Raw genomic sequence first — 24,373 nt, 5'->3', positions numbered from 1 at the left:
CTAACCTCCAAGAGCCTCCATTACCTTCTCTGGCTTCATTCTTTCATACATAGCACTTATCACTATGTGAACTTTTATTGTTTGTTTGTTAGGTTTTTTTTTTTTTAGTCTCCCTTCCACCAGAATTTAAGCTTCTTAAGGGTCAGACTTTTGTCCACTTTAATTCTTATGATTACCCTCACAGGACAGATAATATCCCCTATTTAATAGTTAAGCATACTGAGATCACCCGGTTAGTGAGTAGCAGAATGAGGATTCCAGGCCAGGCCTTTCTGACAGTCAAAAGCTCACATTCTGAGCCTCCACCGTAAGACAGAGCTTGATTAATCTGGCAAGATGGGGGTGGGGTGATACATAGGCCTTGAGCCCCACCATCTGTTTCCAGCAGCAGTAAGAGTCAGGAGGTATTTATGTGAGTCCTTGGAACTTTCTCTGCCACTCTCGCAGGAGGCAAGCCAGGTGGGCTTCACTCTTGCCTTGGAGCACATAGGCTGTTTAGACAGAGAAACGTACTGCAGTCTCTCCATTGCAAAGCAGATTGTGTCAAGAGCTATAAAAGGTTACAAAGTGCTTTACAGGTACTGTCTTAGTGAGCTCAGGCAGCTGTAACAGAATACCAGACTGAGTAGCTTAAGTAAGAGGAACTTATTTTTTGCAGTTCTACACGCTGGAGGTCCAAGATAAAGTACCGGCTAATTCAGTTTCTGGTGAGAGTCCTCTTCCTGTTTGGAAGCCAGCTGCCTTCTTGCTACCTCACGTGGTGGAGAGAGAGTTCATTTCTCTTTTGTCTCTTTTTATAAGGGCACTAACCCCATTCATTGATGGCTCCACCCTCATGACATAATTACCTCCCAAAGGCCCCACCTCCAAATACCATCGCACTGGAGATTAAGGCTTCGACATATGAATTTGGGGAGGACACATATTCAGTCCACAGCAGGAGCAGGTGGTACTTAGAAAAGTCAGGACAGTGGGGCCTGGGTGGGTGGGGGATGCCATCAAGGCACTTTGGGCAGAGAGGGCAGCAGGAGCAAAGGTCTATGAGACAAGGCCTGTTTGAGGAACAGTAAGGGCTTGTAATGCCTTGAACCTACAGCTTGTTGGGAAAGGGCTGTGATTATATGTAAGGTGGTTGAGAAGGTAGGTTAGGGTCAAATCACTGAAGGCCTGAAAGAGATTGGGGAAGATTGGGCTTCTGAAGTCTGCATTGCAGATAATAAGAACACCAACAGAACTGCTGAGTGTATGTGTAACGTGTTTCACATTTCAGAAAGCACTTCCAGCCCATTCTTCTGCTCTGTCCTTACAACAGGTAGAATGCAGGCAAGAGAGGCAAGTTTAGGATCAGGAGCCCTGACATCTGCTCCACCCAGGGATAAGACATGTAGACTGGAACAAGCCACTTCACATCTCCAGTCTCAACTTACTCATTTGACAACAAGGCCCGCTTCTCGGCACTTTAGGAAGGATTCCACAAAACCACACATGTGAAAATACTGTATTTAACTTCTGGTCCTCAGTTATTTCTCTGTTAGGTTGGGTCAAATCCTGTCCAGCCTAATTCAGGAGGCTGTGCCTGAGATTTTGTAGGCAAAGGCCAAAAGGTAAGAATGTTATTAATGAGGTCAGAGAAGTTAGGGTTTTTTGGGTGGTAGACTGAGAGTCTCATAGAAGAAGCTCTGGTTACTCTACAACGTTTCTTGGTACGGGTCACGACTTAACTTACTGAGATGGGAGTAGACACAGAGCGCGGCACTGAACTAGTAGGAAATAGAGAAGACAAGCGACGCAGGAACACTGACGTACCCCAACCCAATCCACTTAAAGGGCCCGTACTTCTCGTGCCCCGCCTTCCGTCCCAAAATCACCAATCAGCGAGCGAGCTGCTCCGTGATGCTGTCTTCTCGCGACGGAGTCTACCGGCGGCAGTGTTTCCCGGTGACAGTGCCCGGGCACAGAGGCTATGGGCAGTCAGGAGGTTCTGGGCCAGGCGGCCCGGCTGGCCTCCTCCGGTCTGCTCCTGCAGGTACTTTCTGCCCGGCCAGCCCCACGCGGTTCTGCAGCCGGGATTCGTGGCCCGGCTCTGGGCGGATTCCGTCCCGATGTGGATTTGGCTACCCGAGGGGTTCGACAGGAGAAGGTGGAGGCGGAAAGGGGGCTCCTGCGCCCGGAGTTGGGAGATTGGGTTCAGAATCCTGATTAGGAGATTGCAAATACGCCACTTTCCTTTTGAGAATTGTAGTTCCCATATGGCAGTAGGAGAGAGGTCAGGTGGCAGGGTTGTTTGTGATGCTGTAGAATCTGATGTTTTTTTAAGGCAAGGGGTTAATTTTCCCTATGCTCCACCCCTTACCCTCAAACACCTTCCTCAAACTCTCTGACTTCCACTGAGTTCAGAGAGACAGTATGGCATAGGTAAGAACAGGGACCTCAGGCAGGCCTGAATTGAAATCCTGGTTCTGCTATGCACTTGCTGCATGAACCGGGAGAAGTGACTTCACCCAAAAAGCCTCAGCTCCTCATTGGGAAAAGGGGTTATGAATAGTATCTAGCTCATAAGATTGCTGTTAGGCTAGATTGAGGTTATTCAGATGATTGCACTTAACACAGTATCTCTTAGTGTGCACTTAGTACATGTTTGCTGTGCCTGCTGGCTATGTGACCTTGGACCAATCACTTCTTCTTGGTCCTAATTTTCCTCATCTGTCAGATGCAGTATATGCCAGCTAGTCCAAATGATATGTAAAGATTCTTTTAACCCAAGGAGCTGGTCATTCTGAGTCAAGCGGCTCAATTTTTCTGTCTCACTCTTGAGCCATCCAACCCTTTCTCACAAAAGTCCTGAATCCACCTTCTCCCTTATCTTGTAGAACCAATTTTTCATGTGGAGTTTAGGAGAAAGAACAAGGCAGGCTTGAGCTCAAGTTTGGGCCTTGTTGCTTGCTAGGTGCCCAACCTTGGAGAGATCACTTGACTTCTCTGAGCATCAGTTTCCTCATCTTTAATGAGAACAATATTGCTACCTCATAAGGTCATTAGGGAGATTAGATAAAATTCCTGTGATGTGCCTGATACATTACAAGTACTCAATAAATGGTAGCTATTTTTTGTAATAATGGTCATTAAAATTTTTAAATGGTCATCATAGGAATGAAATGACATCGGGCAACTCATTTGGCTCTATCTTACTTGCATCATGTGCATTTACTTGGTTGCTTTTAAGGGTCAAATAATTAACAGATGTGAAAGAACTCTTTTTTAAACTAAATTCCTTTGCAAAGTGAATTTGCAAAGTGAAGACTGTTACCAATAAAAGCCACTATGTGGAGGAAATACTGGGTAGCATGAGTAACCTCAGAGCTTCATTAGCTCAAACTTTTATTCAAACCAATTAAGAGACAGGGAAAAGCCTGAGACATGAGGTTTTTTACAAAACGATACCTTTGATTTTGAATTTAACATAACTATGTGGTTGTGGTTTTTTAAAACAATAGCCATCCCAGCTGGCTGGCTAAATTGGTTGGAGCATCATCTCGTACACCAAAAAGGTAGCAGGTTCAGCCCTGGCCTATGTGGTTTGGTTGGAGCATTGTCTTGTAACCAAAGGGTTGTGGGTTCAATTCCCAGTCAGGGCACAGAGGTAGGTTGTGGGTACAGTCCCTGTCCAGACCTACAGTCCCTGGTATGGGGACGTATAGGAGGCAACCAATCAATGCTTCTCTCTTGCGTCGATGTTTCTCTCCCATCCTCTCTAAAGAGCAATGAAAAATGTCCCTGGGTGGAGATTTAAAAAAAAATATTCTTTAAAGTTGCAGGTTTGATCTCCCATCAGGGCACATACCTAGGTTGCGGTTTTGATCCCAGTGAGAGCATACATGGGAGGCAACCAATTGATGTGGGTCTGTCTTTCTGTCTGTCTCCCTCCCCCCTCCCCCCCTTTCTCCCTTCCCCTCTCTAAAAAATTTTCGGGTGAGAATTAAAGAAAAAGAATAACCATAATTTTTAGGTTTATTGTATATTTTAATTCAATCTTGTATGCTTTCTCAATTTACAATGCAGACTCTTGAGGTAGTTTTGCAATTACATTGTAATCTTCAAGAATTTGAGAGTTTCTTCTCTGTCATAACTCTGAGCTGGCCATAATGAAAGTATTAATGAGTCTTATCTGTATGCATTTTTTCAAAAATGCTTTTACCTACACAATCTTGTTTGATCCTTGTTATCAAGCCTGTAAGATAAGCAGCCTCAGTTGACAAGATGATGGGGCAACCAGTTAAATGGTGAGTGGAGATGTTCAGCTGAATGGGGTTTTCCATTAACAGCTCTATGAATTGGCTTCAAACCTCTAAAATTGAGTATAGAATTTGGCGTGTACATATGTTCAGGAGTGCGCAAAAGTAGGTTTACAGTGTAATATAAATAATATAATAATCAATAAATAATAATAGGAGTGAGCTGTTTCACGTACTCACAACTGTAAACCCTGCCCTGCCCTGTACATACCTGCATGTTCCTAATGAGAGCTACAGAGCTTTCAGCAGACTCACAAAAGGTCACATTTGACTCCATAAATGTTAAGATTGTGATATCTTGGCTTTGGAGACCTTGCTGCTCTGTGACACCTCAGGGACAGTGTTAAACTGCACTCTCCCTTTTTGGTCATACCTTTCCCCCCAAATTTTCAGACTTTAGCAGTTCATTGGCATATTTTGATTGCCTAAGGTTGCAGTTGTTCATAGGTAACTCCCAGAGTGCTGCACAGAGAAGCGATGTCTTTTGCTCTCAGGTGCACTTGAGTTACACCTGTGGTGCTGCTGGGCCACAGCGGGAGAGCCCCTCAGTGTGAGGCCAGCCCCCCCAGCCAGCATCCCCATTGAGTGACCCCATCTAATTGCAACCTGTTCCCTGTTTCCTAGGGAGAATCCTTTGCTAAGGTGGTTTTCTACAGACAGATTTGAAAGTCTCAGGATATATTCCTTTCTTAAAAAAATATATTTTATTTATTTTTAGAGAGAGGGGAAAAGAGGGAGAGAAACATCAATGTATGGTCGCACATCCCCAACTGGGGACCTGGCCTGCAATCCAGGCATGTGTCCTGTCTGGGAATCGAACCAACACCCCTTTGGTTCGCCGCAGGCCGGCACTCAGTGAACTGAACCACACCAGCCAGGGTGGATATATCCCTTTCAAATGGCAATAGCTGGATTCTGCCCCACTCCCCACTGCCCTCCCTCCCCACCACATTTTATGTTATTTTGCTATTGCAGTTGTCATTTAAAAGGTATTTCAACTCCTCTCTGGAAAATGGCAAATATTCAGTAGGTAAATACAGCCTTTTCTGTTTTCTAATTGAAAACTGGAGTTCAGAGAGATTAAATGTCATTATCAGAATCCCCAGATACAGGCAGGTAGAGAAGGAAGAGAATTAGACCCCTTGATTACTAGTGAGTCTGCTACACCCTGCTGGTTAACACTTGCTAAGTGTGTGCTATTTCTAAACAGGCTGGAGGGAGGGGCATTGTGAAGCACTAACTAAAGTTCTCTTCCTGCCTCCTGGAGTGCCTGACTGAACCCAAAGAAATTCCCTGAGTATATCAGTGCTTTTCTCTTCTTATGAGTAAATTAGGGTTTACTGTTGGGTTCTTTGACCACTGCCCAAGCATGCCAAGAGACCCTAAGAAATGAAATTTTGGGGAAAAATGCAGACAGATTGAGTGTTTTGGAAAGGGCCTCCGTGGCAAAGCTGCTGGGTGTGTTTCCACTAGGAAGAGCAGCCATGTTGTTTTCATTTCAGTGAAGTAAACACTTTGAACATAATTTACTCTTTTCTAATAAAAATTATATTTATTTTTAGAGAGACGGGAAGGGAGGGAGAATAGAGGGAGAGCAACATCGATGTGTGAGAGGGAAACATTGATGGGTTGCCTCTCCTACGTGCCCTTACTGGGGACCAAACCACAGCCCAGCCCTGTGTCCTGTCCTGGAATTGAACCTGTGGGTTTCAGCTTGTGGGACAACGCCCAGCCAGCTGAGCTGCACCAGTCAGGGCCCAACACAATTTATTCTTACGTATTTTTCACGTATTTTTCTTTTTTTCTTAGGTGGTGTTTCGGTTGATCACCTTTGTCTTGAATGCATTTATTCTTCGCTTCCTGTCAAAGGAAATCCTTGGCATAGTGAATGTACGGTAAGAAGGGATGTGCCCTAGTATTGTCCATAATTCACATGCCTAGCCAGGTTTTCCTCTGTGCCTTCAATTTTAGAAGCATTGACATTGACTGGAGTCAGAGTGTTTTAGTGGTGGGCTGAGGAAGAGCGTGCTGGGGTCGGGGACTGAGCGGGGGAGTTGCTTTAAATGGACCCATGGAGTTTTTCCATTAGCAGCCTCTAAATGCACATTTCCCTGCCAGCGTTTTCCTGTTTGCCTGTTCTTAGAACCCAGGAGAGGAGTGGGAGTAATTCATTGCAAACCCTGTCTTAGGTATAATTCTGTGTTCTTTTCCTGCTGACAGCAAAAGAAGCAGGGATTCTGCAGTTTGTGAGGATGTGCTTTGTAATCTCAGGGCTGGTACAGCCACTTTCTTTCCCTCAGTGAAATTTTTAATGGGAAATGGTAGCTGAGATAAGACCTTGAGTCCTTGTCATTAGTTCCTTGGAGGCTCTTAGCTGACTTGCTTTGTCTTTAGACTGTTTGCTTCTCTTACTCTCCTCCTTTCTGTTCAAGGACACCCACACATATTTTGTATTCACAAATGACACAAAGGTGTATGAAGTAATGTGAGTGCAAAGAATAGCTCATCTTCTCATATGTCCTAATAAATAAGACAGTATGTTCCAGACAGCATTTCACGCCAGATGCCTACCAAACATATACTCTTGGAGCTTAGTGAAGGTTCTCAAACACTGATGGGCAAAGGAATTATCTGGGAAGCTTTTCACTAGGTAAGGCTGATGAGGGGCCCAGGAATCTGAATTTTTGACAAGTTCCTCAAGTAATTTTGAAGTAGGGTCCATACTTTGAGAACTACTCTTTTAAAAGCAGGAAGGAAAAGATCAAATCTTCCTAGGTGCTCAGATTTAGAGCAGTTTGGGCCTCTCTCATCCAGTCTCCTCGGGATTGTCAGGTCCCTGTTTTAATGGCCCTTGTCTGGCCAGCTGCCTGCTCAACATATGTTTCCTCATTTGAAATGTAGCAGGGTGATCCTTAGACCACGTCAGAAACCTTAGCCATGGGCCACCCCACTCTGGCTTTATCTGGGCCACGCATGGCCTGTTGAGGAAGGGAAACCTCAGCTACTCCTCACTAAGGCACAGGAGGGTCCACCTAGGTGCTGCCAGCCTGGGAGGTACACAGGCAAGCCTTGCCATCACGGCTGACAGCCTTTTCGCCTGTCCTAAGATTCTTTTGGCCAGAGCCTCCACTCAGTAGAGCCTCAGCTTCTTTCACAAGGGCTATTGGGTCACCAGTCTCAGAGTCTCCTTGCTGTGTGGGGTCATATCTTGTCCTTTTCCTCACAGTCAGAGGCACACCTCTGCCTGTAGCCATAAAGCCTGCAAGCTCTGGGGACTGCTGTGGTGTAACTCTATCCCAGGCATAACTCTGTAGACACACATGCAAGTGTCCCTTATTTGCTTCCTAATTCTGTTGTTTGAGTGGCTTAGACTAGTAAGGGGCCCTATAAGAACTCACGGTCTTCCACATCACCACCAGTGATTTATGATGACCAAGACTTTTTTTCTCCCTGTTGCTGGTACAATCTCAGAACTGCTTTCTAAAAAAAAAACTAGAGACCTTATTGATTTCTGCTTTTCCTTACAGGCTAACACTGCTTTACTCGACCACCATCTTCCTGGCCAGAGAGGCCTTCCGTAGAGCATGTCTGAGTGGGAGCACCCAGCGAGACTGGAGCCAGACCATCAACCTCTTGTGGCTAACGTGAGTTGTGCTTTGTCAGGAGACAGTTCTGAAGGCAAGTGTAACCAAATATTACAAATTAAAAAGCAACAGTTGCCTAAAGCTGAATTGTCTCCAGCTTTGGTTTTGCAGTGGGTTTCTAGAGACCTAACATCTGATGTTTTCTCTCTGGATGGCCAGGAGCCAGAGGGGGCTCCAGATGGGGGCTTCTGGGACAGGTCTCTAGCCCTAGTTCTACCCTTTGTGGAGGTTGTTTCTGCTGTTCCTGAACCCCAATCTGGGCCCCCCTGAGCCTGTGCTGTCTTTTTTATTTCTAATCTTTTCCCTCTGTGCTATTTTCTGAGCTTTTAACAACCACTTAGTATTTTTTTTAAAGCGTTTTAGGGATTTCATTATATCTTTCTTCAATTTTGTTATGTTGGTTTCAGTTCTGAGCCTTTTAGAATATTCTTGAAGACCAAGTACATCAGCTAAAAATTATAATAGCTTTTCTGCAGTTAACTCCCTGCAGGGAGGGCTGGTGGTTGAGGTTGTTTCCCAGTATCACTCCTATTGCCTCATGGAAATGACTTTCATTTCACGAGAAGGATGACTGCTGACTGTCAGTCATCTTTAAGTGCTCTGTGGTACACATGTGAAGGGATACTGTGTATTGGCCTATTGGTCATTTGGGTGTAAATACCAGTTGTGTACTGTGTTTTAGTGATTATAAGTGGGAACAATAGGTACACACTTTTGGGGAATTTTGCTTTTTGAGTCAGTGTAACACAATAGATAGGAATGTAGCCTGGCATTAGACAGATCAGGATTGGGTCGTGCTTCTGCCCTTCACTAGCTGTTCATGACCTTGGCCAGATTACCCAGTACCCACCCTTAGTTCCCTCATCATTTAAATGAAGATAATGACAGCCTGGCTGGTGTGGCGCAGTGGATTAAATGAAGATGATGACAGGATCATTGTGAAATATCCGTGAGATAAAAGACTACGGAGCATGTACTTAAGTGCCTTATTAAGAATTAGCCATTTTATTATTATAACTATATTTATTTTCTGTTCAGTGTAAGTATTTTAATATATATTTATGTTTTTATATTTAGCACATTAAAAACAGTTTCCCCCCCATTTCCAGAGTCCCTCTGGGTGTGTTTTGGTCCTTGTTCCTGGGCTGGGTCTGGCTACGGTTGCTTGAAGTGCCTGACCCTAATGTCGTCCCCCACTACGGAGCAGGAGTGGTGTTGTTTGGTCTCTCAGCTGTGGTGGAACTTCTGGGAGAACCCTTCTGGGTCTTGGCACAAGCACATATGTTTGTCAAGCTCAAGGTCAGTAAGCCTTCTGCTGTGAATGGGAAATGCAAGAGTGATTTAAAAAAAAATGCCATAGTAAGAGAGAATGATGTTTTTCAGACTTGCATCTAAAAAGGTATTTGGAGAAAGGTAATGTGATAAGCTTAGTTCATTCACTTGAAATTTGGCAGATGGTCCCTGGCTGGTGTGGCACAGTGGATTGAGCACTAGCCTGCAAACCACGGGGTCGCTGGTTCAATTCCCAGTCAGAGCACATACGTGGGTTGTGGGCCAGGTCCGCAGTAGGGGGCGCTGGAGAGGCAACCACACATTGATGTTTCTCTCCCTCTCTTTCTCTTTCCCTTCCTTTCTCTAAAAATAAATAAATGAAATCTTTAAAAAAAAAATTGGCAGATGGGCTGAGCTAAAGTTTACCTTTGCTATGCTATTAGTGAAAAAACAGGCTTAGTGTTAGTTTAGATAAGACTCTAAACTCTAGCCAGGTAGTTCAGTTGGTTAGAGCATTGCCCTGGTATGCCAAGACTGTGGGTTCCATCTCTGGTCAGGGGACACACACAAGAAGCAATCAGTGAATGCATGAACAAGTGGAACAAGTCCATGTTTCTCTCCCTCTTTTACCTTCTCCCTCTCCCTGTCCCTCTCCTTCCTCTCTCTCCCTCCCTGTTTCTCTCTCTATCTCCCTTCCTCTCTCTAAAATTAATAACAAGAAAAAAACTGGGGGAAGGAGAGGGAGTGGAGGGATTGAGCAAAAGGGAAAAAGAACTTATGGACATGGACAACAGTGTGGGGATTGTGGGGTGCGGAGAGTATAAGTGGACTAAATGGTAATGGAAAAAATACAATAAAGATTAACTTTAAAAATAAAGATAAAGAATTTAAGAGGACCGTAAAGGTTTTTCAGATTTTTCTATTGATCCTATTTTTTGTTCTATACTAACTTCTCTCTTCATCTTTTAAAATATATAATATGATATGTACAAAAGAATGTGTATAACATACATATAAATCTTTTTTTAAGATTTCATTTATTTAATTTTAGAGAGAGGGGAAGGGAAGGAGGAAGAGAGGGAGGGGAACATCAATGTGAGAGAGAAACTGATTGGTTGCCCTGACTGGAAACCGAACCCGCGACCTCTCAGCCTACAGGATGATGCCCAACCCACTGAGCCACACCAGTTGGGGTTATCCCAGATTGTCTACCTGTCATTCCGTTGCATCTTGTAAAACACTTTTTAGTAAAGTTTTTGCATAGTTTTTCTTAATGTTTGTGAAGTGCACTCTTTGCTGCCTGTTTGCAGGTGGTTGCTGAGAGCCTGTCGGTTATCCTCAAGAGTGTGTTGACGGCTTTCCTCGTGCTCTGGCTGCCTCACTGGGGACTGTACATTTTCTCTTTGGCCCAGGTAATATCTACGGCTTTTAACTTTTGTATAACCTCTTTTTCCACCTGGTTTTTCTTCTTGTTCCCACTACTGCATGGTTTATGTTGAAGTATTCATGCACGTGAAGGCCAGGATCTCCAGAAAGATGGCCTCGACACTGCTTCTCCTCTGGCTGCCATGTTCATCCCGCTGCACGCCCTGGCACCGCTGGTGTCCCCGGAACCTGGTGGAGGCCACACTCCAGGCCTAATGGTTAAACATAATACTCCTTCAGATACTCTGTGGGCAAGTCCAGACCAAAGCGATCTTTGATTGTCTGCCTTAGGAAGGAAAAAGAGAGCAGTAAGTGGATGGGGTGGGAATCAAATTGCATGTGTGTTATTTTCCCTGGATTTCAACCAGTTGTTTTTGGAATAGGAGGAAACTCTGCCAAGCCTGTTTTAAACTTAGATTAATATCTTACATAATTCGTCCCTGGCTGGGTTGCTCAGTTGGTCGGAGCATTGTCTCACACACCGAAAGGTTGCAGGTTCCATCTCTGGTCCAGGTGCGTGTGGGAGGCGATCAATCAATGCTTCTCACTCACATCGATGTTCTTCTCTCTCCCCCAACTCTGTGCTCCCCCCCTTCCTCTCTCTCTAAAACCAATGAAAAACATATCCTCTGGTAAGGATTACTGCTGAATCTTACACAATTCAGACGTCATGAATCAAGTCGTAGTAGATACCCTTTCATTCTAGCAGTTTAGGTTCATTTTCATGTTATTTTTTTTTAAGATTTTTATTTATTTATTTTTTGGGGGGAGGGAAGGGAGGGAGGGGGAGAGAGAGAGAGAGAGAGGGAGAGAGAGAGAGAGAGAGAGAGAGAAAGAAACATCAATGTGTGGTTGCTGGGGGTTATGGCCTGCAACCCAGGAATGTACCCTGGCTGGGAATCGAACCTGGGACACTTTGGTTCCCCAGCCCACGCTCAATCCATTGAACTATGCCAGCCAGGGCTCATTTTCATGTTATTGTTTTCTAGTCTAGTTCACATTTCTAGTTCTAATAAAATACAAGTAGAGTATAAGTGCTAATTAAAAATGAAATCTAAGATTAAATAGTTACAAATCAGTTTGTAATTTTTTCTTAATGTATAGGAAGATAAGTTAAAATTTAGTAATGATGCATGTGAAAACCTTTCCCATGTCCTAGACAAAAACAACAAATGTTTTTGGGAAACACAGAAGAGCTAGATTTAAAATTAATGGAATGAGAATGAGAATTGCCTCTTAAAAGCAATTGGCAAATGATTACATATTTTAGATAAATTATCTATGATTGTTTTTGCCACATTTTGTTAGCCTCAGAACTACAGTCCCTAACATTCATCATATCTTTGATGCACTCTCCCTCATAGGACAGGAGGGCCACACAGACACCCAGTTATTAGTCAACTCTTCTTGGGAAGGTGTTTTCATTATGACTTTCTTATTCATAGCTCCCACCAGGATATGGCATGCATAAGTCACATGTCAGTAAGGCCAGTTCTGAGTTTATTTGCTTCCTTATCATAAGACTTCTGAGAGCTTTTCTCTGGTACCTTCTCTGTCCGTTTGTGCATTAGGGGTCTGAGAGCCAACAGCACCTCCTATCAGCAGGCAAGCCACAACCTGTACCCTGGGATTGCCTTTGACCAGCCAACAGGTTCTCCCTCAAATAGCCCCTCACCCCACAACAGCAAATGTCAAATGAAAGGGTCGCTTTGGAATTTATAAAGAATTCTTACAGCTCAACAACAGAAAGACAAGCCACCAGATGGGAGAAGATAGACAAATAAATGGCCAATAAGCTCATGACAAGATGTTCAACATCATTAGTCATTAGGCAAATGTAAATCAAAACCACAGTGAGAAACCACTTTGCACCCATTAGGATGGCTCTTATCAGAAAGAAAAGCCAGAAAACAAATGTTGAGAAGGATAAGAAGAAATCGGAACCATCGTACGTTGCTAGTGGTAAAATTAAATGGTGCAGCCACTGTGGAAAACAGTTTGATCGTTAAATGTAGAACTGCCAAATGACCCAGCACTTTCACTGCTGGGTATTCACCCAAAAGAATTAAAAACAGTTGTTCAAACAACTTGTGCATGGATATTCACATCAATACTATTCACAGCTGCTGAACAAAATGCCCAACTGAAATGCCCAACTGATGAACAAAACGTGGTGTATCCATGTAGTAGAATGTTAGTGAGCTATAAAAATGAAATACTGATACATGTTGTAACATGATGAACCTTCAAAACATTTTACTGAGTGAAAGAAACCAGACACTAAGGGCCACCTATCGTATGGTTCAATTAACATGTAATCTCCAGAATGGGCAAGTGCAGAGAAACAGAAAGCAGATTAGTGGTTGCCAGGGGATGGGGGAAATGGAGAGTGACTGCTTAATGGGTACAGAATTTCCTTTTGGAGTGAGGGAAATGTTCTAGAATTAGATAGTGAAGGTGGAGAAGGGAGCTGGGGAAAGGGTGCTTATCACAGGATGTTGGCAGCAGGCGGTGTGGCTCCCAGCAGCGTCTTAAAGGACTTGTGGCATGGAAGAAGGATCTGGGGGGAAACTGGAGGAAGGTGCTGGAAAGGTACACACTTCCAGTTATCAGATAAATAGGTACTGAGTGTGTAATGTACATCATGATGATTATAGCTAACACTACTGGATGATATATAGGAAAGTTGTTAAGATAATAAATTCTGTGAGTTCTTATCACAAGAATTTTTTTCCTTTTTATTATATCTGAAAAGATGGATGTTAGCTGAACCAATTGTGGTAATTATTTTATAATAAGTATAAATCAAGCCATCATGCTGTAAGACTTAAATTTATACGGTGATATCTGTCAATTATTTCTTGATAAAACTGAAAAAAAAAAGGGTTGTGGCTGGCAGGCTCTGCTCTCAAGCATGGATAGGAGAGGTACGGATGGCAGAGGAGCCCATCCTGCTGAACCAAGGCTCCTCTGTGTCCCTTGCTCTGTGCCTTCCCAGCAGGTGTTTCCAGATTGAAAAGGGGGCCTGGAAGTCCCATTTCTTCTTGAGCTAGTGTGCACTGTTGTTTTCAGAGGGAAAGGGGGTGGAAAGGAGTTTGTGAAAAGGGGCCCTTTGAATACTTCTCCCCGGCCAACAAATAAAACTCTAGGCTGCTGCTCCTGGCCAAAAGCTATCCTCTGTCCTGGATGGGTGGGGGCACTGTGGGCTCTCTTATCATTCCGCTCGTCCCTCCCCATCCTGTGAAGCTCTTGCCCTCCCCATGCACTGGGCAAAGAAGACAGAGCCAGCAGCTCAGCTCTGCTTTATAATCATAATGTCATAGGTGTCTGGGCTTCATGGAAAATCTGTGGTACTAGATGATGAATGTTAGCCCAGCCAGGACACATGGGTCCTCACAGTGTGTTGTCTAAGAGGGAAAGCTGGTTCTTTGGTCAAGTGCAAATCCTCTGAGAACATATCTGACATCTGTGTGGCAGTTGGCACTAATGGAGATCTGTCATGGAGATTATGTTCTGCTTGCCCAGAAGAACTTTCCTCCCAGGCAGGTACAGTCCTTTGCACACTTTCCCCGGAGATGCTGCAGTGGAGCTCGGTCTTGTGAACAGACCAGAGGGTGAGGCATCTCTCAATGGAAGGTGCAGCTAATTAACACTGTTCTATTTTTGATTGCCCTTTGAGGTCAAATTAATAGGCATATCTTAATTATGCCTATATTAAAATAGTGCAATTGAAACCCATTATTTTCTTTTTTTTTTCTTTCAGCTTTTCTATACTGCGATTCTGGTGCTCTGCTATGTTACATATTTCAAAAAGTTACTGGGTTTCCCAAAGTCAACCAAGCAACAGGCTCTTCCTGTCTCCAGAATGACAGATCTGTTACCCAATATTCTGAGAAGTAGAGTAAGTAATGTATTTTTTTTGTCTCGTATCATTTTAATCACAGATGCTGGTTATCCTTGAGGGCAAGAAACTACAACTAGGTTATTTATTATTATAGTAGTAAATGTAATCTAATAGCTCATATTAATTGAGTGTTTGCCATGTACTTAGCCAGCATTTCTAAATCTTGGCACTGTTCACACATTTTGGACTGGATCATTCTTTGTTTGTAGCAGCTTTCCTTTGCATTGTGGGATGTTTAGCAGCATTCTCGATTTTTACCCATTAGGTGCCTGTAGCTACCACCCCCCAGCTACAACAACCAGTATCTCCATGCATTGCCAGTGTCTCCTGGGAGACAAAACTGCCCCAACTTGAGAACCAGTGTGCTAGGCCCTCTGACAAGTATTCTACATGCCGTTGTTTATAACAACTCTCTGAGACTGGCGCTATTGTTTATATTTTATTGTTGGAACTGAGGCTTAGTGGCTAAATACCTGCCCAAGGTAAGGGTCAGAATGAGGACAGGAGCCTGCAGTGGCACGAATCCCTGCAGAACACAGACTGTAACCACTGTGTTCCCCTGTCTCCACTCTGTAGCCTCTTGTTTTCTCACCAGGATTAAACTCTGGTGCAGACCCTCCAGAGTGCTGATAAAGCAGGGATGACCTCTGCAGGTCCCTTCATCTCTTGTCAGGCCTATCTGTCAGGAGGCCCACTTTCCCACATAGACCTCTGAGGATTCTTCATGCTGACTTGTGGGAGTGAGGCATAATCTCTTTGTACTCAGCTCTTCAACTCTCAGTCCATTTGACGATTATTTCCTGACTCCTGTGGGGTCAGTGCTGCTGTCTGTGGCCTAGGAGTTGCAGATGTGATGTTATACCGCTTTGCCTCTGCTCCGCTGCTTTGCGTACTGCTCCATTCTGGGCTGCCCTGCCCTCCCTTGCCCCCCACCTGTTTGCTGGCTGGATGTGATGCACTTATTTGAGGTAAGACTGACTGGACTTCTTATTCCTCCTTTGTGATTACTTTAAAAAGTAGTAAATTATGTGGGAATTTCGTCTCAGAACTTATGGAATCTTGCCCTACAACTTTTCAAGAAAAACCAGATTGATCTAACAAAGCCAGACATGTTCTGATTAGCTAGGTAAGAGTTCTCCTTTCAGATCAACTAGATCTTACCTTTAACCTAAATCAACATGATAATTTTGAGATACCACAGTGCCTCATCTGCAGACTTACAAGCTTAGGACTCAAGATCACTTCTCTTGCCTGGGGCTTCTTCCACCCACCTCAGTGGGACTGAGCATGCAGGAAAGTGCCCTCCTCTGAGTGCTCCCCAGGGCTTACCTGCACCACACCTGGCCAGCTCTACATCCTGGGCCAGCCCCTGTGCCCTGGCAGTATCTTGGAAAGGAGCATTTGGACATTACCACAGGCGAGGAGAGAGGGTATGTGAAGTCTGTCAAGTGCATATTTGACCCTGTGATGGGCTCAGAACTCCTAGTTTCATTTCCTTATCTGTCAAGTGGGGATAGTAAGAGTTCCTCTCTCCTCACGTGGTTGTGAGAGCTGCATGAGATGGGACATGTCGGGTGCTTAGCACTGTGGCCTGGCCCACCTGGGTGTCCTTAGTGACTGCTGGTACCATCACCACCATCACACTGCTGCTCTGAGAGCAGGAATGGCTCCACTGAAATGTCCCAGCAAGACAACACTGGTGGCATTGATGTGAGAGCTCAGTGGTTTAACCTGGCAGTCTGTCCTGAAAGGACCCATGCTCATTCTGCCTTGACAGAAAGCTTGACCGTCAGAAGGTTGTGTGACCTGTGATACACAGTGGCACTGTTCCTGCTGACAAACAGAGCACAGCCCCATGCTGGCTGCTGGCTGGGATGTAGACATGTAGGAAGGTGATTGCTGGGCCGCAGAGGCTTCCCGTGCTTTGGGGAGGCAGTGTATACAGACGTGAAGCCTGCAGGGCTCTCTCCAGGCCTTAGGGTCCTCGTGTTTAAGGACAGATTATTGGTTTACATGAATTGTGAAGCCCCTCTGAAGACTTAAGGAGTTTTGTGAAAGTATTTGAACTTTGGCCAAGAGCTGTGTATAGTAACTTCCTTTGACTGTATGCTTACTCTGTGCCTGGCATTGTGCAAAGCACTTTGCATGGACTTTGGTTTTTAATCCTTATAGTACCCTATGAGATAAATTCCACTGTTTCCATTTTACAGATGAGAAAACAGGTTCAGAGGAAATAAGTGACTAACCGAAAATCACACAGCTGGTTTTGCACCCACTTCTCTCTAACTTCTGTCAGTGGACTAACTTTAGTCTATATGTTTAATCTCTGTGTTATATAGTCTTCCAAAGAAATTGGCTTATTGCCTGAAGTAGTTATTTACTTACTTAAAGATTGAGAAGTTCCAGGTAGAACAATTCATTATTCAAGTTTATTTTTTTTAAGAGAAAAGAAATGAGATGAATTTTGAAGGCAATGGATGACTTTACCATCAGTAGCATGCCTATCTTGACTCTCTGGAGTGGCTTTCTGCACTGCGGGCTCCCTCGTACACAGCTGGTCAAACAACTACATTCAAGCTCAGTTTGACCAGATTGGAAGATTTCATTTCTATTCTTATAGAATTCCATCTCCTTTAAAGGTACTTATTTAGTCTAAAATTAATGATCCCTCAAATAATGACTGCCCTTCATATATCTTTTATATTCTTGACACTTCTGAGGGATTTAATATGAGGGATTTGGTAATATTTAAGTAAAGCTGAGGAATTTAACACATCAAGCACTTCCTAAGCGGTATTCTGTGTTTGGGCTTGTACCAGGTGCCCTAAGTGGGGTTCCTGTCCCCAGAATGTGTGTTGTGTGTGGAGTTACAATAAGATGTGTACTCAACTGATAAATGGTGGTGGAAGGAAACTTGACTTGAGGTGGTGAACACACAATACAATATACAGATAATGTATTACAAAATTATACCCCTGAAACCTATGTAATTTTTTAACCAATGTCACCCCAATAAATTCAATAAAAACATGTAAAGAGATACCATTGCTAAAAAAAAAAGATTTGTACTCAGTGAACTACACTGTAAGACAGTGTGTGTGTGTTTGTTTGGTATTAGAAACACAGAGAAAGAACTGATGAATTCCATCTGGGAGCATCAAGGAAGGCTTCATGGAGGAAGCCACTTTTGAGCTGGGCCTTGGCACATGGGTGGGCAGAGGTGAATGTCTGTGTGTGTGGTAGAAATGTGCATTTGTGGCTGTAGGAAGGAAAGCATTTCCTCAGGACCTATTATATGTCCACCACTGTGTTGGAATTTGGGCTGACTGGGATATTTAGGTTGGCTAAACAGATGGAGAAGGGAGAGAAAGCAAAAGGCAGGAGGAGGTTATGGCCTGCTGGGCTAGGACCAGGTAGTGGTGGCCTCAGTGCCATGGGGCCTAGTGAAAGGTTTTGAACAGTACCATAATCTAATTGCTTGTGTTGAGAAGCTCACCCTCTGTTACAGGTTTATTGAGTATCTTGTTTTCTCTCATTCAGTCAGCTCCAGCAGGTAGGACTTCTTATTCTATTTTGCAGATGAGAAAACTGAGACTTGCAAAGTATCTTGCCCATGGTCTTTGCACTAATAAATCACGAGCTGCTGTCTGAGCCCCAGTCTCTGAGTGTGACTCTGAAACCCAAACCCCACCGTGAGAAAGATGGGCTAGAGAGAAGGTTGGAAGTGAAAAAGCTCCAACAAGGAGTTGGTGGCAATTGTCCAGATGAGAAATGATGAGAACAGTAGGAGGGGGAGATGGGATCATGGACAAAACCAGGGCAGAGTGCACAGCCCTGGAGGAAGAAGGAGAGAAAGAGTGCTATGTAGGGTTCAGAGACCATAGAGGGCATGGGACAGGATGGTGTCCACAGACTCCCTGGGGACTCTTGTCAGTGTGGTAAGCAAACGGCTGGTCGGTGAGTGAAAAGAGTTTGGGAAGTGGAAGAGCGAATCAGATTAAACATAGGAAGCCCCAGAGTTCTGATGCCAGACCTTCCCGGGAGGTACTGCCCATCACCTTTCACCATCCTCACTTCAGCTCCTCCATTGGTGCAGTGACGAAATGGAATGGCTCGTTGTTCAGGGGATTCCAGAGAAATTCACAGCCTGTAGACCAGCTCTGCAGTACCAACCTAGCTCTTGTGAAACAGGCCTCTTTTAACTGTCCTAAATAACAAATCCATTCTGAACAGAACAGTAAAAGCCAAAGAATGCACTTCTATTCTACCACTTAGCAGAGACACCCCTGAGAAGAAGCCCAATCTCTTACCTGATTTCCTGCCTCTATGTCCTTAATGAGTCTTTGGACATAGTAAGCAGCATGTTCATTCCTTCAGAACTGTAGGTCCATTTAATCTAAGGCGTTAGGAGAAAGGAGTGCTCAAGTATGAATTATCCTATCAGAGACATTCATGATTTCATTCTCCTAAAGAACTTTTTTATGGAGCCCAATCATCTTCCCAAACCCGTTCATAGCCTACCAGCAAGTAGGCTTCAGGAAGAGCCCCATGGGCCAGCTGTAACTGTTCATTTTCGTTAAAGAGCACAGGTAGCGTTGTGCAGAGACCCCAGGAGCACAGGTGGCAAGCACAAGGCCCTAGGGCCGAATCTGGCCCTCCACCTTGTTTTATCCAGCCAGCACCTCGTTTCTACCCAGTGGCAGCACTGAGTACTCACTTAATTGTTAAGGAGTAGTTACGTTTATACAGTCTTAAAATTACATTCGGCCCTTTGAAGGCAACCACGAAGCTGATGTGGCCCCCGGTGAAAATGAGTTTGACACCCGTGCCCCAGAGGCTCACCTGGCTTGGGGAAATGTAAGAGAGAGAAGGTGTTGTGCCCCTGGCTCCTGGACTGAGGGCAGGAACAATGCCCCAAACATGGTGTGGTCCACAATGCCCCCTGGTGGTGGTAGGTAGCCTGGTGCTCTTTGTCCTGGGGAAAGGACAGTTTCCTTCTCAATGGGGAAGATTTACTCATGGGCTAGAGCTACCTCTGGCATCTGCTTTAGGCCCAGTGATGCCCTGAAGGAAGTGTACTTTGGGAGGATTCAGGCCTGTCCTTTCAGTGTCTGGAAGAAAGGCTCTGAAACCAAGGGGTGAGGAGATTTGGGGACTGGAAATGACTCTTGCTTTTAAGGGGTACTCTAGACTTTCCTTATTCTAAATAGTAGCCGCCAGCCACATGAGGCTACAGAGTATTTGGAATTATATGAGCTGTAAGGGCAACATATGCACTGGATTTCAAAGACTTAGTATAAAAATACAATGTGAAATCCCTCTAGTATCTTTATACGTGTTGAAATGATATGTTGGGTTAAATATATTAAAATTAATTTATTATATATAAAATTAACCTGTTTCTTTTTACTGTTCACTGTGGCTGCTAAAAAATTGTAAGTTATATCTGTGGCCTGCATTATATTTTTGCTTTATACAGGTGGGCTTTTGGCCAAGAAGAGGAGCCACGTGACTGGGACGGTTCGCCCATGGGTTAACTCTGTAGCCACAACTGACCTCCAGGAGAAGTGGGGTGGGCTTGGCCTTTGTGTTCCACCCCTTTCCTCCAGAGGAGCCCCACGAAATCCCACTTTTCAGAAGTCATCACTTTGAGTTAATAATAACTTTTTAAAATGCAGGCAACCTAAGATTAAGAACCTAACACCTAGACTCAATATTTTGGGATCCAAGATGCCTTCATGACAGAGGAGGGGGCCTCAGAGGGAATTAGGGGGAGGTAGAAAAGAAAGGAGTCATGTCCAGCCAGTTGCCCCAATCCTCTTTTTGTGGTCAGCTCTCTGGCTTTGACACTATCTGTCTCTTATGGGTTGACCTCTGTTCTTCCTAAGGACCCTTGGGAGTTTTGGAAGAGCCGGATCAGAAGTTTAGTTTCATTTTTTCTTTCCTCTGTCATACCAATTCTGAGTGATTTAACTGTCATGAGAAACCTGGCTTTCTTTTGAAATATAAAGCAAAGCTCATATACTTTATGTAAAGGGATCCTGGATGGCTAAATACAGCATTAAGCTGTGGAGTGCATGGAGCAGAATTTGTTCTGAAGCTTGGCACGCTTCAGATGTTTTGTAAGGAAAGAACTGACTGAGCTGTGCGTGCGAGCTATGGTCAGCTTACTGTCTGGGTAGCAGCCAGGGTACAACACAGTTTGTCAGGGGTCTCCGTGAATGAACCCTGGGCAGGCCCCTTGTAGGGGGCTGTGCTACCCGGAGACTTTGTCTCCAGTTTAGGAATGTAAATTCTTTGCCAGTATTTATTGGATGTCTCTAAATGAAAAAGTAGTGGGGACTGCCCCAGTTGGGATTAGGGACCAAACGAGTTTGCCTGTCATGTAGCATTATTGTATTTTTGGACTTGGAATGCCTGGGATTTGTTTTGTTTTGTTTTCTCTTTTAGGCTTTTATAAATTGGAAAGAAGCTAAATTGACTTGGAGTTTTTTCAAACAGTCTTTCTTGAAACAGATTTTGACAGAAGGTAAGTAAAAGGTCACCCTGAGCAGTTAGGAAACCATAGTGTAAGCAAGGGGCTTCCACAGACCTCCTGGTCGCCTGGAGCCAGACCTCCTGCTGTCTGCAGCCCCCGGCAGAGGAGCCTCAGAGACGGGGAGCTTTGCTCTATAAGGAGAGGGGACTAACGTTTATTTAGTTTTATAGTTAAATTGTCTAATTAAATCTTTCCACAGCCTTTTAAGAAAGATATTGTCTTTATTTATTGTGAACGAGGAAACCAAGGGTCAGTGAGATTGTGTAACTTCTTCAGGGTTACAGTAATGAGGAACAACTTAATTTGAATCCAAGTCTTTCTCCAAAACCCCATGTTATATCATTTAAATAAATGTATTATAAAAGTATTATATCAATTATAGGAAAGTTGGAAAATAGAGAAAAATATCTGTATTTTCATTATCCTATTCTAACTTTTTGCATACTTTCATCTTTTTTTTTGAACTTTTTAAAAACCAGGTTTTTATCATTTTATTTTCTTAAACAGTAAGATTCACCTGCATAGTAGTTTGGTCAATCTTCCAACTTTCTAAGGCTTTCCAGTGTAACAGTGACAGAGCTCTCGATGCAGAGGGCCAGCAAGGAGCTAAAAGTGCATCTCGTTTTTCTATGTATGTATGTATGTTGGTTTATTTATACCCAGCTTTAGTTCAAAGAATGAGATTTGAGGCAGCTAGAAGCTGCTGAAGGTAGTACAATAGTATCTATATAAAACTTTCTCTATAAAAGTTTCATATGTCTATACACCTATATATCTATTACTGAACACATTTTTAAATCTTTTTAAAAATTGTTTTAATTATAAAAATAATATAATTTCATTACCAAAATTTGAGAAAGTAAAAAAGTTCTAATAGTTCTAGCATCACTATTATTCTCCTTCCCTTCACCCCATCTTTATTTTTTTTACTAATTATATTCCCAAAGGGGAGTAACTCCCTGTACACCTTACTTTTCCTGTCAGAGTTAAGGGATGGGACCAGCAGGAGTCTGAGGGCTCCCTGAGCTTTGAGAATACGTGGTTTAGCTTGCGCCTACAATATCGCCATTACAAAACTGAAACCATTTGCAAGACTTAGGGGAAGCAAGGGCCAGAGCCTTTGGAGAGCTAAGCAGAGGTCCCTTAACTACAAGTTTCTTAAGAGCAGGGAGGGTGCTGGTCACCACTGTCTCCCCAGCACCCTTCTGGGCCTGGCAAATGCTAGGTATTCAGCAAGTACTTGCTGATAAAGAAGGTATCTGTAGTGCAATTGTATTGTGATACTTCACCTCAGATTGTTAGAGTTTTGGAAAGAGCATTTGCTTATATGTACTTTTTTCCTCCCAAAGTTTTAAGAGCTATTTAAATGAGTTGAGGAATGGATCCAGTCCAAACAATGGCCCTAAGTTGGTTGTCTGGACTTCAGTGGCTAGACGTGTGTGCCAGGCGGGAAAGTGGTGCTGACTGCTTGCTGGCTGCACAGTCAGGCCACCCTGGCCTGACTGGCAGAGGGCTGTTAGGAACGCCTCAGGGCCTCCATCTCCATGGCTGTGATATGAGGAAGTGGCTTGACAAGGACCCTCAGATTCTTTTTATATAAAAACTACAGTTCTAAAAAAAGTTGAAATTATTCATTGCAGTAGCAAAAATGTGTGTGCTGTTACCTTCTGCCCCCACATTTCCTGAACACTCTGTACCAGGTGCTGAGAACACACAGATGAATGAGTAACAGGCCACGGTCTCAAGGAGCTCATTCTCTCACCAAAGATGCACATTTTTGTGTGTGGTTAACTCTGATACAGAGCTGTGAGGACTGTACTTGAAAACGTGAGCTCATTCACCAGACACCTCTAGAGTACCCTCTCATTTCCTGGCACTCTACTAGGAAACCAGGGTCAAAGAGATGACTGAGACATGGTTCCTGCCCTCGGGGAGCTTACAGAGTACAGGAAGGACAGGCCTATTGTGCCAGAACACAAGGAGTGTTCCCTGCAGGAATGCCATTCTAGGTGGTGAGATGCAAAGAACTAGCCTGACTCAGAGCAGCTGGAGGGGCTGAAATGTAGGAGGGTGTGGCAGAGGGTGACCATGTGATGGTGGGAGGTAGGAATGAGGTTGGTGAAGGGAGGCCAAACAGACATCTTGGGGGTTAATTCATAAATGGTTTCAAACACATAATTAAGGAGTCTGGACTTTTCACTAACATGGAGAAGCCATTTAAAGGTGTGAAAGCAGAGGTTGACTGAAGAGCTAGATTTGCAAAAGATAGAACTCTGGCAGTGAGGATGGATTGGAGCCGTACAGAGACGCAGATGGGAGTGAATACAATTGTGGGTCCAGTGCCTGGTAGAACCCGCAGAGGACCCTGCTACAGATGCAGTGTCTTGGAGGTTGTAGGGAGGCAAGGGCCAGAGAGACCTGAGAGACAATCACTGCTTCTAATCTCTTCATATATTGCCTCCCCCCCCCCCACCCCATATCAAGTTGCTAGGAAATGAGAACTTGCCTTATATGGCTGTGGGCACTCTTCAGTTCTCTATCTCCATAATGGTCAGTGCTTTCCACTCACAGATAATAGGAAAAATCATACAAACTGGGGATGGGGAGTGGAGTTCTGGGCTGGTGTCTTCACCTTGAAGGCATTTGACTTACATTTGAATCATGAACTTGGGCTCCACAGTCTTGCCAACCTCCATGGAGCTTTTTCCATCAGAGAAGAAACTTTTTTTTTTTAATTTTTTTGTAGATTTTATTTATTTATTTTTTAGAGAGGGAAGGAGGAGAGAGAGAGAGAGAGAGAGGGAGGGAGGGAGGGAGAGAGACATCAATGTGCGGTTGCTGGGGGTCATGGCCTGCAACCCAGGCATTTACCCTGACTGGGAATCAAACCTGCGACACTTTGGTTCACAGTCCGCGCTCAATCCACTGAGCTATGCCAGCCAGGGCTGAGAGGAAACTTTTAGTGAGTCTGTGCACATTACCATGGACCTTTCATTTTACAGAATCTACACTCAAATTATCTGATCTCCCTTAAAACTTGGGACAATTATTTTCATTATTAATATTTTAGTAATCTCCCCATACTTAAAAAAAAACTTACCAGACTGGATTTTGTTTGTTTTATTTTTAACTGGTTTGGAGATTTGCTGTCAATAAATCTCCCAGTACTTTCTAAATTGTTACTATTTTGAGGTTATTTGAAATCAACATTAGGACAAAGAATGTTTCTTTAATTGATTATCTAATTTTTCTCCTTTGAGAGGAGAAAATTAGATAATCAATTAGGAAAAGTTACAAT

The 24,373-nt window shown here is 43.8% G+C and overlaps 1 protein-coding gene across 1 annotated transcript in view; it reads left to right on the top strand.

Annotated features, from left to right (window-relative positions):
• The first annotated feature begins 1,900 nt into the window (after positions 1 to 1,900).
• The window catches only part of RFT1 (RFT1 homolog), a 41,054-nt gene continuing 18,581 nt past the window's right edge, over positions 1,901 to 24,373 (top strand). The window contains exons 1-7 of the mRNA XM_028518994.2: positions 1,901 to 2,026; positions 6,102 to 6,187; positions 7,820 to 7,936; positions 9,046 to 9,235; positions 10,519 to 10,620; positions 14,397 to 14,534; positions 20,988 to 21,066. Of these exons, the coding sequence (XP_028374795.1) occupies positions 1,964 to 2,026; positions 6,102 to 6,187; positions 7,820 to 7,936; positions 9,046 to 9,235; positions 10,519 to 10,620; positions 14,397 to 14,534; positions 20,988 to 21,066 (775 nt within the window). The 5' untranslated portion in view covers positions 1,901 to 1,963. The remainder of the gene's footprint in view (positions 2,027 to 6,101; positions 6,188 to 7,819; positions 7,937 to 9,045; positions 9,236 to 10,518; positions 10,621 to 14,396; positions 14,535 to 20,987; positions 21,067 to 24,373) is intronic.

This window comes from Phyllostomus discolor, chromosome 7, assembly GCF_004126475.2.
Source record: "Phyllostomus discolor isolate MPI-MPIP mPhyDis1 chromosome 7, mPhyDis1.pri.v3, whole genome shotgun sequence".
NCBI lineage: Eukaryota > Metazoa > Chordata > Mammalia > Chiroptera > Phyllostomidae > Phyllostomus > Phyllostomus discolor.
Note: the sequence above shows the minus strand (reverse complement) of the source record. Positions and strands in the feature narration are given on the sequence as shown.